This window comes from Annulohypoxylon maeteangense, assembly GCF_022496945.1.
Source record: "Annulohypoxylon maeteangense strain CBS 123835 unplaced genomic scaffold GGS22scaffold_12, whole genome shotgun sequence".
In the NCBI taxonomy this organism is placed as follows: Eukaryota; Fungi; Ascomycota; class Sordariomycetes; order Xylariales; family Hypoxylaceae; genus Annulohypoxylon; species Annulohypoxylon maeteangense.
The window spans coordinates 710,787-725,292 of NW_025953259.1; the positions used below are offsets into that span (position 1 = coordinate 710,787).

At 47.1% G+C, this 14,506-nt stretch overlaps 3 protein-coding genes across 3 annotated transcripts; all 3 read right to left on the reverse strand.

Moving 5' to 3' along the window:
• Window positions 1-3,561: 3,561 nt before the first annotated feature.
• GGS22DRAFT_32118 (cytochrome P450) lies at window positions 3,562-6,197 on the reverse strand. The gene is made up of 5 exons (XM_047966806.1): window positions 5,979-6,197; window positions 5,637-5,891; window positions 4,868-5,581; window positions 4,688-4,769; window positions 3,562-4,635 (listed from the first exon to the last, which is right to left on the reverse strand). The coding sequence occupies exons 1-5, from the start codon at window positions 6,097-6,099 to the stop codon at window positions 3,945-3,947; spliced, it is 1,863 nt and encodes a 620-aa protein (XP_047817356.1). The 5' UTR covers window positions 6,100-6,197; the 3' UTR covers window positions 3,562-3,944.
• Window positions 6,198-7,020: 823 nt separating this feature from the next.
• On the reverse strand, window positions 7,021-8,236 carry GGS22DRAFT_32413 (uncharacterized protein). The gene is made up of 3 exons (XM_047966811.1): window positions 8,066-8,236; window positions 7,634-7,897; window positions 7,021-7,521 (listed from the first exon to the last, which is right to left on the reverse strand). The coding sequence occupies exons 2-3, from the start codon at window positions 7,744-7,746 to the stop codon at window positions 7,137-7,139; spliced, it is 498 nt and encodes a 165-aa protein (XP_047817357.1). The 5' UTR covers window positions 7,747-7,897; window positions 8,066-8,236; the 3' UTR covers window positions 7,021-7,136.
• Window positions 8,237-10,657: 2,421 nt separating this feature from the next.
• GGS22DRAFT_32283 (ferric reductase like transmembrane component-domain-containing protein) lies at window positions 10,658-13,451 on the reverse strand. The gene is made up of 3 exons (XM_047966809.1): window positions 13,389-13,451; window positions 12,579-13,307; window positions 10,658-12,507 (listed from the first exon to the last, which is right to left on the reverse strand). The coding sequence occupies exons 2-3, from the start codon at window positions 12,746-12,748 to the stop codon at window positions 10,782-10,784; spliced, it is 1,896 nt and encodes a 631-aa protein (XP_047817358.1). The 5' UTR covers window positions 12,749-13,307; window positions 13,389-13,451; the 3' UTR covers window positions 10,658-10,781.
• Window positions 13,452-14,506: the final 1,055 nt, after the last annotated feature.

Below are 14,506 nucleotides of genomic sequence, written 5' to 3' on the forward strand. Positions count from 1 at the left end.
AGTAAAGTCCTAGATTGAAATAAGGTGGGTAGGAGATTCGCAGGGAAGGCATCGAAAGGTCGATTGGCGACGGTAGCTATTGGATCTGAGTGGCTAGTACTGCCACGGTCCGGGGAACACGCTTGATGGCTGCTTCTATCCCGGTTTTCTCTCTACTATCGGCGCCCCTCTTAAGACGCTAGGCTCTAGAACCAGACTCTTTGCTCGGAATATACCTTATGTACTGAGAGATGTACTGAAAACCGGAAACTGGAGACTAGAAATTGAAATACTAATAGAAAGGCGGATCAAAGTTCGGTAGGTATCGGCGAGTTAGGCCGTAAAATCGTGAAATGTGAAATGATAAGAACAACAAATTTACTATCATCAATTTGCAGGGCTCATTAAAAAAACTCTTCCTCAAGTTTCGAGACCCCCAAGATCACGAAAACCGGGAGTTATGCGTATAAAGAAGGTCCGAGATGGAAATTCCGGTAACAGCGGCTTTGAAGAAGAATTCGGGAGTTGGTTAGTGTTAGTAATAAGTCGTAGCCCTTGAATGTGCTGGATGTGTACGACAATAGGTAACGAAACTACACCATCCAACTGGTACAGTATGTACAGTATCTAATCAGGGGCGGCGAAAATAGACAGGGGTGTGCTGGAGTAATAGTTGTCGTGATGGTCGAAAGGTTTTTTTCGATCTTTTTTTTTCTTCAGCGCTCTTTCGGTTCCCTTCCTTTGGTGAGGAGAGATTGGATTGGCGAATTATTTTTTTCGGGCGAATAGATTAGCAGAACTGGTAGAAGCTAACTAACGTTCTTCGTTCGAGGTGAGGGGTCGAGAATTTCGTGATAGCCAAACGCCAGTCCAACCCCATTCTATGCCGGACCGTGCAGGCAAATCAGGGGATGGGAAGATAGATACCTACCTAGAACTGCTAGTACTACTAGGTAGACGGTAACATTTGTAATAAACCAGGAAATATTCTGGATAGGAGACAGGGATAACGAAATAGCACCCGCTCGCTACGGTGTGCTAGGTAGTGTGCTGGGTACCTATGCTGGGTATGCTGGATCTTCTGGGTATGATGGGTACGTTGGTCTAGTTGGTGTGTGTATGTATGGGATGGGTGTCTTGAGTACCAGCCGAATTTCAGCTCTTTGAATCCTGTAATAATTGCGTGCTGCGTCCCTGTCTTCAGCAGCTCAGCTCCGTTCGATGTACCGTCCAATGTAGTAGACTTAGCGTTATTAGCACTTGTCTAATTCATTGCTTTTAATCTATCTTTGTTGACGGCGATGATGTTGGACTGGCCCTTGATAGGCGAATCCCCACGAAGATCCACTAAGAAAACTACCCAGAGTAGGGCTGTTCCTAGCAAATGGATCTTTTTATTTACCGTTTAGCATAACTGTACTTCGTTGTACATGTTTTTGTGCCTGTATCTATGCTATACATACCTTTGCGCTATATGTATTGTATAGCCGTTACTCGGTAACGTTTTGGTTGTCTTCTTCTTTATGCGCCCAATGAATGATTGTCGCGTACTTCGTAAGAGATACGGGCATCGAAGTATTCGGATGGCCGGGACCAGAAGTTCATTACTCCACGTTCCCACGTTTCCACGTTGGCTAACTAACAGGTACCTAGCCCTGCCAATTATTAAGCAGGGAGGTCTGTATGCTGTACGCCGTATGGGGACACGCTTGCTCGATTCGCAGTCCGACCACACCGCAATCATCATCGCCTACCATTCAAAAGTCCCCAACGACACAGGGCTCGGAACTTTGTGCGCAGGTTTTGAGTGGACTGTCACGGCTTTTCACGGAATGATCTTTTCATCTGCCACCGAATAATAATGCAGAGTATCCGACCTGACAGCCTGATAAGTGTCCTCCAAATACAAATGTTGAATTGGTTGGTAGCAACTTGGGAAAGGTGAAAATGACTTGTCATAATAGCCCTGTGTTATGTTGATCGGTTTAATGTTAGAGGGTCTTGTAAGTGGTGGGAGGAGTGAAAATTAAGGTGTGCTAAGGGTGTCCCTGGAATGTGGGGTAAGATTCGTAAATACCTAGTACTTTCCAGGGCTATGAGGTACCTAGGAAGTCACCAACTGGCAATATTTGCTACTCAATACCTCCTGCCAGCTGGCGTTCCATCCCTCATTCAACTATTCAAATATCCGGCTCTCCCCGTATCTCGGGTCCCAATCCTGCGGGTAATGACATGCAGAAATACATAGGTACCTGTCCCAATCTTCATCGCCGTCTTCAAGGTTCTATTTCGTTGTGTACTAGGTACTTTGTACTCTTTCTCTTTTCTGATCATTTCCAAGTTCTATCTCGGATTCATTAATTCATGGAGTTGACGTTGACACCCGAATTTCATTCTGTCTCATCTTATCTGATAACATCGATCTCTAGACCCCGGTTACTGCTATGCAAATCTTATAGCATTCTACCATTTCAGTGTTCTGTATACTACGTCAAAATGAGTTGGTATTACTACCTTTCGCCTCATCTTTCCCCAGTTGTTATCCACCTACGCAATAGATATGCTCTCAACTCCGGCAAAACCTACTCCATTCTTCTAGGACCTCGTATACAGCTAAATGATAATTACAGGGAACGAACCTTTTATAATGAATGCATAAGCCAAGTAGGTGAGTGCTTGATACCTACTTGGAATACCAGTATGACGAAACTATCTCAACCACGCTGACGAGTCCTGCGAGTCTTAGATCCTCGTGACACATTATGGGGAAGATTTCGACAGCGTGGCGTAGAATTGTAACCCATTAATATCTTCTCGGCTAAGCAAACCCGATCTTCCATGGATCTTCCCTCATCATCACGACCGATCCAGGTCAAATCGTCTTGATCGAGACATGTCGATTCCCCTATTTGAAACTGCGAAAACTTGCAACGCGAAATGCTCAATGGGATATTGAATCAAAACAAAATGTGGATCGATAAAGTCTGTTTCAAGATGTAAAGGGAACGCTACTAATATGCGCCGTCTCAAAAGAAGGTCAATTTTGATCAGGTGGAAGTTTTATCGAACTCCAAATTCTTAAAACAATCTTAGTGTGGTGGTTATTTTTACTTAAGACATACCGCAGATCTTTACACCATCGTAATAACATGAACTCGGTCTTTCTTGTTACGCTTCTTAGCAATTGGACCATAAACATACGAGACAAAACCCGAATATCATATCAAGTGACAGACATCAGTTGTAACTTGCAGTTTCATTTATATTAGTTGTCACCAATGCATCTTATCCCTCTTCCATCTTAGATTTCCCCGATACTGTCACGGGAGTCACGGGATAGTGGAACTCTGTTCAGTGACTTCTTCTCGGCGGCCGTCCAACCTCATCCGTGGATGATTGCGCCCGATTCTTATGCGGTTTAGTCATGTGCTCCGACCGACTAGTCGTCTTAGAAAACGTGAGAATCTGTGTCAGAGTCTATTTCCGAAACTGGGGATCCGTTGTTACTAATAATAAGCGCTGTCATATGATATTTTAACTAAGCCCCCAGGTAGATATCATGATCGCTACCGCAAGAATCATGTATAGCCGGACCACAAAGGGGAAGAAATCCATCAGCCGAGAGGAGTATTCATTGATACGGACACAGTAATTACCATACATACTAGATACCTAGACAGGTGGCCACCGTATACACCCGTCTATAACAGCTATAGTCAGTTCAACCAGCCCAAGTCCCTATATTCCAGCCTAGCTAGGTACATGCCATAACCATCCTGACCATCCATCCATCCATTTCAAGTAAAAAGAAGAACCCGTGGGAGATGCCGCGCCGTGCCATATCCGTGATCATGCCTTGCGTTATATCGTATCAGTCTACAATACTCGAGCTCGTACATACAACCCATCCGCCCTATCCGTCCAAAATCCTACCGTACCAAACCGAATCCAGCCTTGTCAGGTACCTAATCCATTACCTCAATCGAAACAAACGCCAACCTCCTCTTCTCCTCACCACACCTTTTCGCAATCGTAAGCGGAGACCTAAGCCCGTGGCCCTCGCCCTCGCTATCAGAGCCCGTACTAACCGAAGCCACGGACCCAGTCAATGAGCCCGCCACGCCACTCGTCTCGCTCCCGCGATCGCTCCCGACGTCGTCTTCGCGCTCGTGCGCCGGGACGTCTGGAGCAACTGGGTGTTTTCCCTCCCCCAACGGCTCACCCATCTCCTTCTGCGATAACATCTGATTCCTCTCCTCTTCTTCGTCATCTTCACCTTTGCCCGTCTCCCACATATGCATTAGCAGCCTATCCTTCTCCTCGCTCCTAACCGTAGCGTCGAATTCGAAAGGCACCGGCTTAGCGATAAGTAGCGGCGTATAGTCGTTCCAATGAACAGGGACTTCGGAGCCGTCCGCGCGCCTCTTCTTTCGGATGTTGAAGGCCCAGGCCATTCCGCCCATCGTTAGGAATAGGTCCTGGTCCACGATCGGGATACCCTGGCACGTGCGGCGGCCGAAGCCAAACTGGCTGAACCCGTTAAGGTTCGGATGCACCGTCAGGGGCTCCTTGTATGTCGGAAACCGGGGATCTATCCACCGCCCGGGGTTGAAAGCGTCCGCGTCCGGGTACATGGACTCATCACGGGTGATCGCCCTGTGAAATGGTTAGGTCAGGATGACGGTTTGATTAGACTTGGTAGACCTACCATTCTAGTGCATGGACTGTGGCACCCGCGGGGATGAAATATCCGTTGTATACATCGTCTTGCTCGATTGCGTGAGGAATTCCTTCTCGGCGAATTAGTTATAAGTGTGACCAGCTGAGAATGAGGCTTATGTCTCAGTTATGAAAATTCTGAAATCCTGTTCCTTCTTGGGTAACTTACCGGTCGGTACCGGCGGGCGCCACCGGATCGTCTCCTTGACTACAGCTCGGAGTAACGGCAACTTTTCTCGGTCTTCCCACTCTGGACATCTCCCCTCGCACACTGTGTCGATTTCTTCTTGGAGTTTTCTCTGCCAATCAGGAAAATGTAGCATAGCGAGAATAAAACTTTGGATCGGGCTCCCTATTGTCAAGGCCCCGGCAATAGCCATCTGACCAACAACATATGTCGCCTCCGCCTCGTTCCCCCATTTATCGCCGTCTTTTTGAGTGCTCAAACTATCGATAAAGGTGCGCACAAAACTGGGCTCGGCATTCCCCTCATCAAGGCGGTCATGCACGTACTGCACGTTGCCTTTTAAAAGCCCCGCTTCGAGTTCATGTCGAGCGTTCTCCTTTTGCTTCCACGGGCTTAAGAAGGTTGGCACGTGCATGAGCCAAGAAATAACGTTAGGGAGAGCCCCTGAAGGCGAGATAGTCTCGAGGAGTCCGAAGGTGGTCACTCGTAAAAGCTGAGCGGGGTGAGGACTACCCCAAGAGAGACGAGACACCGTACGCGATGTGAATTGCTCGACGTATTCTCGATATTGTGAAGGATCTTGCGACAGAAGGTATAAGAAGCGGTCCCGCTCCTTGGCTGGATAGTCGTGTAACAGCGATTTAGCCGATGTAGCCATTAATTGTTGACAGAGCTTCCGTTGACGTTTCCATGTATCTGTAGTAGTTCTCATTAGCGAGAAATTACCCCTAAATCTCGTATTCTCGCTTACCATTTCGTCCCGACAGAGCGAGGTAGTTCCCGCTCGTTCGGTTGTCTGGAAGATTTGGTATCAACGGCCGGTCCGAATAGTTAGCTGCTCGACGAGATAGAAGGTCATTGGCGATCCGTTCCGACGATATCCAGACATGGACCGTGCCAAACATTTCCGTCTTATATATCGGCCCATATTCTTTGCTCCATTCGTGGAACTTCAGCCATGTTGACTCTGCGGGTACATCATGCACGCGGCCGATTAGGGGTAAGGCTACGACTTGTTAGAGAATATTCCTCTTGAATGCGATAGCTAGTAGAAGCTAGGAGAGAGGCAGTAAGGAGCCATCAGAATACTAACACCTAGGACCAGGTAATGGTCGAGCACCTGGTGGTATCCTACGTCTTTCGCGTATCCAGCTCGTCAAATAGAGCGCGCATGACAACAGGAAGGAAAAGATAAACCAAGAAGCGACTGCCATTGCTGTCGCCGTGAGGTGAACTGGACCCAGGGCGGTAGATCAATAATTATAAAGCCAAGAGACTTTGAAGCTTAAGAATTAGACCGAAGGATGGTTGTCCTCCCTTGTGGCCCTTATAAGACAACAGACTTCGATGCCCATCCGGGCGGTCCATTCGAACGTTTAATGATACTGTAGCTTAAGGGAGACCACATCCCTACCAGGTGGGGCCATGGCCCCCATTGCATATGTATATGATCTGATCAAAACGGTGATCACCATTGGGCGCGTCCTGCAATCCATTCCGGAGGAGTGGCTTGGAATGTCTTGATTTAGCATGTCTCACGATGCAGAGTCCGACACCTCTAGCGAGCCAAGCTTGTAGGCACATGAATAGAATATAGCTTCGGTCTTCGAAGCAAAAGGATGTCTGACGAGCATGGTCATCTGAGATAAGATTCACGAATCCTAGATCCAACCGAACTAACCATGTCGGAACTACCGACCCAATCCAAGCCGTGCTTACTATCAACAGTTGCACTTTTAAGACGAGAGTGCAAAAAGTTTTTTGTCCCATACTGGATACATGGGAGGGTTACAATACCTTAAGTCGAAACCTATAAGGTTAAAACGTCAAGGTGGAGGGGCGTCACATCAATAAAAAATCCTAATGGCACCTTACTGCGTCTCTAGCCTCATTATCTTACTCCGCGGGACCGGATAATAATTCCTGCGCCATAATAAGTTGAACCTGCCTTGCTTACGAGGGATGGGGCATCACCAGGTATGGCCTCGCTAGGGTTGACACGTGTAGATCCCCAGAGACCGGCCTGATAGCGTTTCATTCCCCAAGAACGAAATAAGACTCAGCTAACGCGACGAGCTGCAGGTGGTGTGGATAAATGTGGACGAGCCTGGGTTAATCCCTTGTCGTCGAACACCGTCTAGAACTCCAGTACCGAGATTTGTTTCATAAATGGTTATTTCGATAGGGCTAATGTTACGATAGATGTGGCGTGAGGCGAAGTAGTCAAGTATGCGACATGGTGTGAGATCAGCTAAAGCCGACGAGTGCAGCTCGTGTAGCCAATAGGAATCGTCGAGCCTAATCGTGACGTGATGTTGTCGACTGCATAATTTAGGCCGCTGTGGCGTTCAAACGGTATAACCAAACAGCCGAGAGGTGAGTGATAGACCGCGGCACTGCACTGAAGAAAAGCCAACAACGCCACAACCGATATCTTTGTCCAAACCGTCTTCGAACCATCGCCGCTGCTGCCTTGGCTACACGAAAACCCGCATGGCTGCATGAATCGGCGAATGAGATTCGTTAGTTCCGGCGAAGGACGGGAATTCCCCAAGCTCAGATTGGTGAGTAGACCACTTGGATCTGCAGGGCACGCGAGGCTGGAAGTAAGGGAAGCCCCACACCATACCAAACCCCTGGGACGATTTTAGCAAGTGAGCTAATGAGTTTTCGACGCTATTTTCTATCAGGGAGGATTTGGACACGGCTAGATAAGGATCGATTTCTCGAGTCTTTCCTAATCCTTACCTGGACACTCGACACCAGTTCGTGGGGGCAGTATTTTTTCGCGCAACCACTCCTCTTGAAATTGACCTGCCGGAATAGCTCTTTCGAAATTCACGCGTTTTCGGTTGTATCATCGAAATGAATTTGATACTTTGAAACCTCGTAATTGTGTATCAATCGGGGTCAAAGTAGGCTTCCGATTGGCGCTATAGTTCTCTAGGGGACGCCACATTCATGTGAATGTATGTACCTAGGTAGGTAGCTCATTAAACATCGTGTCCATGACTGCAAATATTAGCTTTTAGCCATCCAATAAGAATCGGCTAACTAAAAATGCTCCCATACAACGCCTTGACTTTAGGGCGAGGCTAAACTCCTGGCTTCTAGGAATAAACTTCATCATACCCTTACTTGGGGTTGGCCTGAGATTGATGGGGGACGACCTCAACATACGCTAACTAGGTAGTAAAAATGCCACCTCCTCGTGTTATCGAAGGCGCCAAAGGAGGCGTATTTCGTAGCAAGGCCGCCCTTGCCTGGTAACTAGAGAACGACGGCCGTCTGTTCCTTGGCTAAACTACCTAGTAGGCGCCGTTCGGGTCCGAAGCTCATCAGCAGGTTGTGGGTAGATAGGTAAACTGAGAATTTTCAAGGTTATCACCTTAAAAAGCAAGATCGAAGGGGTGGGGACAAGCTGCCCGAAGGTTATGTTGTGCACTTCGATATGCACCCCAACCAAGGCGCATAGTTACATCAGTTTCCAGCCGGCAGCTGGGCATCGGGATGGACCAGGATTATTTTTTTCACGGTTCCGATCTTCCTAGTAGACTCCGCATAAAATGACTTGTCAATGCGGTTTCTTCAAAGGTAGACATCTTGCCGTGATGAATTGGCAATGGCCTATACCCAATTTCATCATATTTTATGTCCCTTGTCGGTCTGTACTACCGGAGACGATGAAATCCCAAATCAACTCACCGAATGCCACCTGTTCATGATCTGTATCATGACGGCGCAAGGATTCCACGGGTCCGCGGGATCTCCGGCGGCGACTTTGCCATCCTCAACCCGTCGATCTTCTTGAAGAGGAGTTATAACGCGCTACCACGTACGTTCTCCTTCCAATATCAACCACGAGTATGGCATGGTTGGAACCTGGCATCATATTTTACTATTAGAACTGATGCGTATAACGTCAGCCTAAAGTCCGTTTTAATCAATGATGGTACGCGCATCCTCCGAGCAAATGTCGGGCTAACGGGGAAAGATGAAGCTGGTCACTTAGTTACGGCGTATTTGATCACCGCTGACCCTTCAAGTAAAGACATTACATCTTCGAAGTGAGTGGGTACAGAGATGACTTAGTGAGTCGGCTTCACTAACATGCTCCATCAATATCGTAACAAGGGATTCGTGAACCCTCGGAAGTTCGATGTTGGCCAAAGCTCGGCGGGTCTTCCGAATCCAACATTAAAACGTGCGTTGAACTCCATTTACCGGGCTGCCGGGGGAGGATAGATAGTCAGATCATACGTCCCCTACTAGTCGCATCAACCATTCCTTCAAGGCGTCAAGTCCTATGTTCGCCAAGGCCGCAATCTCTGGTAAACGATGCTTCAATCACCACGTCATCTTCAGCATCTTCGGGGAAATATAATTCGGGATTTAATAATGGGATTTTGACTGGCGATAGGTCCGAGAATGGGTGGTAGATTTATCGAGTCTTATTTTTGCCGCCAATTCAGTGATGAGATCTCAGGATCGAGTGGCGTGTTCAAGGTTCAGGTCGAAGTCCTAAACAGGGAGGACCTGAAGCACCATGGAAAGCCACTATCTTCATGACGAATCACGGACGTCATCAACGACGCTTAGTGGTTACTACAATCGCAACCTCGATGTGAGGTACGATGAATAGTGCGTGAGCGAAAGCCACCCGAATCCTTCCCTTTCCCAATATGTCGATTTTTCATGCCGGCACAGCTCTGGCCTAAGTAATCATCACTTCCTTCCGCTACATCTGAATAGGCTGCTGGAAGTCTTACGGACAGGGCTAATGCGGATATCACAGCTGGATATTGTCATGCCAAATGCTGTTGTTATAAGACGCGCGGAGTGAAATGCAGGTTGACATTTCATTCATAATGGCGGTTGGCACTGAAAAAAAAAACATTCGATATCGGATACATTCTAAGGTAAGATAAAAATATAAGCTTAAAAGTAGGTAAGGACTTTGCAGTGAAAATGCAGATTGTTTGCGGTTAGCTAAAAGATGTATATTAATGGAAGCCTCAGCTGCGTTGGGAGTGGGCAAGGTGCTAAGCTGATGAGTCAGATAAGATACAGAAATAGGTTAGTCTCCGCATCAATTATTATCCGACTCCAAGGTGGGTACGTTAGTACGTACTAGGTACGTGGATTTATGACAGGTCATATTTCCCTACTAGGTAGCTTTCAAAAGTCCAGATGTTTCATACTACAAACCAAATCGAACCAAGAAACAATCAGGTCTCCTGTGTAACAGCAAATGGACGTTACGCCTGTTTCAAACTCGTAATGAGCTAGACGTACTAGAAGTATCAGGATCATCTATGACATGACACCCTCTTACTGCAGACACGCGTCAAAAATACTCGGGTAACCGGACTGGCCGATGGGTACCGTAACACATGTACGGACAGCCAGCAACCTTAGTATTGCAGCGCTATCCTCCCGGCTCGGGGGATCCGGGTACTCCAGCCGAGCACTACGAAATACATCGGTCCTTCAGTCCCCCGAAGTTGTCTCATAGCAAGTTTGAATTACATACCCTCAACGTGTTGGGGAATCGGTATCGGTATGCCGTTCTCACCCTACATCCATTGGCCGTAATTTTATATCGTTTACTTCATAGCCTTGCACCTATTAATCAACAGTTTGTATAGTGAATAAGGGCATATCATTTCTTAGCTATAGCTAGAACTTCCCCATCCACCGCCTCAGATGGTAGCCGACGGCCTTATGATTTGCCGAGGCGAAGGATCCGAATACACATTATCAATCTTAGACAGTAAGTAGAATACCAGCCAGCAGTGAAATGAAACATGAGTACCAAAACTACAGCAAATCGCGAGCCTCGGTCGTCATGTTGCAATCGACGTCACTCCTAATATAGACGTTCCTAGCATCTCCCTTAGAAGCAATATTCTTCTACGTGCAAGTAGATTCCCTGGGCACCGGTGCCCTTATGGACAGCGCGCTCGTCGCTCAGCTTAGCCACGCTAGTTCTCACTTTGGCAACTAGGGATTGTCCTCCACAAACGACGACGCCGGTTTCACCTCCCGTGACCTCAACAGCTGCCTTGATAAAGCCAGCTACGTCGGGTCGTGATGTCAAATGATGGATGTGCGAGTCAGAACTTGTGCTTGGGACACGGCTAGGCGATTGGTCCATCAATGGCTGCACGACTCCTGCGATTTCGATATTCGCTGGTGCCTGAGTCTCTCCATCGATGATCTTCTTCTCATGATTCGCCGAGGACGCCGAAGACTCCGGGAAGGATGGAGTAGCCGTCGGTTCGGCTTGTCCTTCGCCAGTCACTGCAATGTGTACGGACAGTTCAACACCCACAGACTTGGCCTCTTCGATAGCATCGTGTAAACGTTCATGGTAGAAACTAATCTCCTCTCCTTGTTTGGCTGCCAACAGGAAATCCACTCGTTTAATACATGACTTGGCCGTGGATTTCAGAACATTCTCCAGGACAGGGAGGGTATAGGATGCGCCCGTCGAAGCGGATATGAAAACCAAGGTTTCGAAGATATCCCATCGAGGTGGGTTACCATACGGGCCTACTACCAATGCTGTCAGAGTCTGCTTCTTTCCGGATGCCTCCAGCTTTCGGGCAAATTTGTTCAAGCGCTTCGAGAAACCCGAGTGAGATCGCACTACCAGTTGAATGCTGTTGCAGATACACGTCTCTGGGACCGGATGGGCTGAGGCAATCGTATATGGGTGCACTTCAAACAATGCCATTCTTGGCAACCACAGGTAGAGGTGCTGTCCCGGGCTCCATTTAAAGTGGACGTCCTTGATAGTAAGCACTGTTATAGACTCGCCTATGGGCGAAAGCTTTGTCAAATGACCAATCCACTGTCCACCCTCACAGCATGTGCGGTTCGGACGCAGTTTGATATTCTGCCAAAATAGGAGTCCCAGACGAAAAGCGCGATCAAAGCAGATCGAGGCAACCGCAAACCATACGTTGTATTTTGCGGAGTCAGGAACGTGACGGTAGACAGCCCATAGGAATACAACGGCGGTTATGACGTGTTGTATGACAAAGAATTCGTACGCCATGGAGCGGAACGGCTTGAAGGACGAGACAACCATCCATAGTAAGACTCCCCAAGCTCCGATTCCATAGCGAACCATTCTCATCATGGATAATTCTATTTCGACCATATCGCCTCTGACCCACTCAGTCCAGAAGAACCAGCCATGGCAGGTGACGGAGACGAACATGGTTCGAGCTACCCATCGATGAAGCCAATTCAGTCTTTCGTAGCTTGTACCAGTAATCAATGCAATGACATTGGCTCTGGAGGCTAGTAAGTAGAGGAGGGGTAATTGAGTAACCGCCACCCAGGCATTGCGATAACCAATCCTCTCAAAGTAGTTGATGTCGTCTATAACGACATCCTTCGCCATCATATAGGCGACGACAGCCCAGTAGATTAAGATGATGAAGATTCGGCCCATGGGGGGCGGCGTCATCCATGACAGGCCTCGGATTGGGATATAGAGCTGCGGATAGCTCATTTCCCTACAGAGGGCCGTCAAGGTTGCCCATGACTGGGTGAATCGGTTGGTTGGCTTGGTAGGGACCTGCACTGAGTGGCTCTTAGATTTGCGTACTCTAAGTGCAAAGGTTAGTCTAATGAAATGAAGACGTCACAGATATGTGCGGTCGATAATAAGGAAGCTTACCTTGACCAGTTTATGGCAAAATTAATGGTTCGGATAACGAGAAACAGTGCAACAGAGGCTGCAATGAAGTACCAGTACCCTTTTGCATATGCACGATTGGTCTTGGGCCAGTCTTCGTCTCCCATGGGCATGTCATCCATGTCCATATCGTCTCTGGCAAAGATCGACATCTTCGCACAATTCCACTTCTGGTTAATTTTAAACGAGAATTTAAGAGAAAATAAACATGAGAACGGAAATACTCTGACAGTAGTCTGCTGACTGTCTACTGTTCGAGATGGAACTTGGAAAATATGGTGTCAATGAAAGGAGAATGGTGGAAAACGTGGGCAGTGTGAGATATGTGAACGTTCTGGATTTTGTGCTGATTGGAACATTAAAAAAATCCACAAGACGTCAATCAGTAATGGCGAATTAAAAAAAGAATGTCCTTGTCAAAAAGACTAGAAATGATAGTTACGCGACTCCTTCACCTATTCAACTCTACCGTCAAGGTGCGAACTGATCTAGGTGAGGGTTGGAAGAAGACGTGATGAATAAGTGGGAAGGATGGTGGGGTTGGATCTGAATCAAATCAGATAGAATGGCTTGGTAAGAATTAAAAATTTGAAGTAAAATGTAGGCTAATGGAATCACTACCAAGTATTAGGTAGGTAGGTAAGTGAACGACCCTCTAGGCGACGGGGCTCTGAGCGAAAGAACGTCTCGGTCTCCAAGGTTTAAGGTTCCCTGCAGGCACCCTTATACTTAGCCTAAGGTGCACCTACCTTAAGATCTGGGGAATGGGTTTAATACGATAGGTATACGTACCTAGGAGTTACATGTATCTCCATGTCCACACGGGTATCTCCTATATGTATACGTGCTGGAAAGAAAACTCACATGCACGTAATTATGAATCACGACATTAATTTTATCGAGGCACCTGCAAACATCATTGGAATATGTTTGCTATCATCATATCTTCTAGTCATACATAATCTAACAAGCGGTCTACCTTAGTAGTACTCGAAAGGGTTCGAAACTGTTTACCTACCTAGTCGCCGCTGTCTCACTGTAGAACAAATCCTGAACGCCTTGTCAGACTGGGTGTAATGCATATCGCATCATATTAGATACGCCTTATCGAAGATTCGAGGTACAAAGGTAACTTCCAGGTGCGATTCTCGTGTTGGAAGTGCCACCCAAATTTCAGGGAAGTGTGATGCTCTATATGCTCTTTATCTGCTCTCCCATGATATATTCTTTACACCTCTAAAGCAGTAGCCATACCAAAATACCCCCACAATTTGCTCAAATAGCCTCAATTGGAAATTGTTAGCCAGAAGAAACAGGTGGGGAAGCACTAGATGACCCGAGACTGCGGGAGCTAGGCGGTAATCCCGGGACTATCCATGTCATTAGTGTGGGGTTAGCCCCCAATGCCCCTGCAAGAACACCCCTAAGAGCCATCTCACCTGCAAGATCAGTTGATGCAAGATGTACTTTACAGGGGACCCCACACCATTTTTTAACGACGATGACGATGTATAAGGACCAATTAAAATAATTCAGAATTGCATGCCTCCCCATTTGTACATTCTGTACATAGAAACCGTTGACGAATGCGAAGGTTCATGATCTAAGAAAAGACTTTTCTTGAATTCGTACGTCTATTATGGGATGAATGAAAGGGACTTGTAACCTGGATTCTCAATCGTCAACAGGTCAGTCAAGGTAATCATGTATGACAAGATCTCGTTATTAGATCCCAGTCTATGAACATTGATACCGCGAACATGTAGGATATACATTGAGAAAGACCTCGAAAATATTGAATGTACATGTATTTTGTACCTAGATAATTATGTATTTTTGTATTTTTGAAGTGTAGGGACGGCCACGTTTTAGGGTAACGGCCGTACATTACGAAGACAGGTACCGATACC

What these genes read in the sequence shown, in the direction of transcription:
- GGS22DRAFT_32413 (XM_047966811.1), bottom strand. Translation starts at nt 7,746, where the DNA reads ATGATACAACCGAAAACGCGTGAATTTCGAAAGAGCTATTCCGGCAGG. An exon ending in AACTGGTGTCGAGTGTCCAG is followed by an intron (nt 7,522 to 7,633) that starts GTAAGGATTAGG and finishes AAATCGTCCCAG; the next exon opens with GGGTTTGGTATGGTGTGGGG.
- GGS22DRAFT_32283 (XM_047966809.1), bottom strand. Translation starts at nt 12,748, where the DNA reads ATGTCGATCTTTGCCAGAGACGATATGGACATGGATGACATGCCCATG. An exon ending in TTTGCCATAAACTGGTCAAG is followed by an intron (nt 12,508 to 12,578) that starts GTAAGCTTCCTT and finishes CTTTGCACTTAG; the next exon opens with AGTACGCAAATCTAAGAGCC.
- GGS22DRAFT_32118 (XM_047966806.1), bottom strand. Translation starts at nt 6,099, where the DNA reads ATGGCAGTCGCTTCTTGGTTTATCTTTTCCTTCCTGTTGTCATGCGCG. An exon ending in GCGCCCGCCGGTACCGACCG is followed by an intron (nt 4,770 to 4,867) that starts GTAAGTTACCCA and finishes TTCGCCGAGAAG; the next exon opens with GAATTCCTCACGCAATCGAG. An exon ending in ACAGTCCATGCACTAGAATG is followed by an intron (nt 4,636 to 4,687) that starts GTAGGTCTACCA and finishes ACCATTTCACAG; the next exon opens with GGCGATCACCCGTGATGAGT.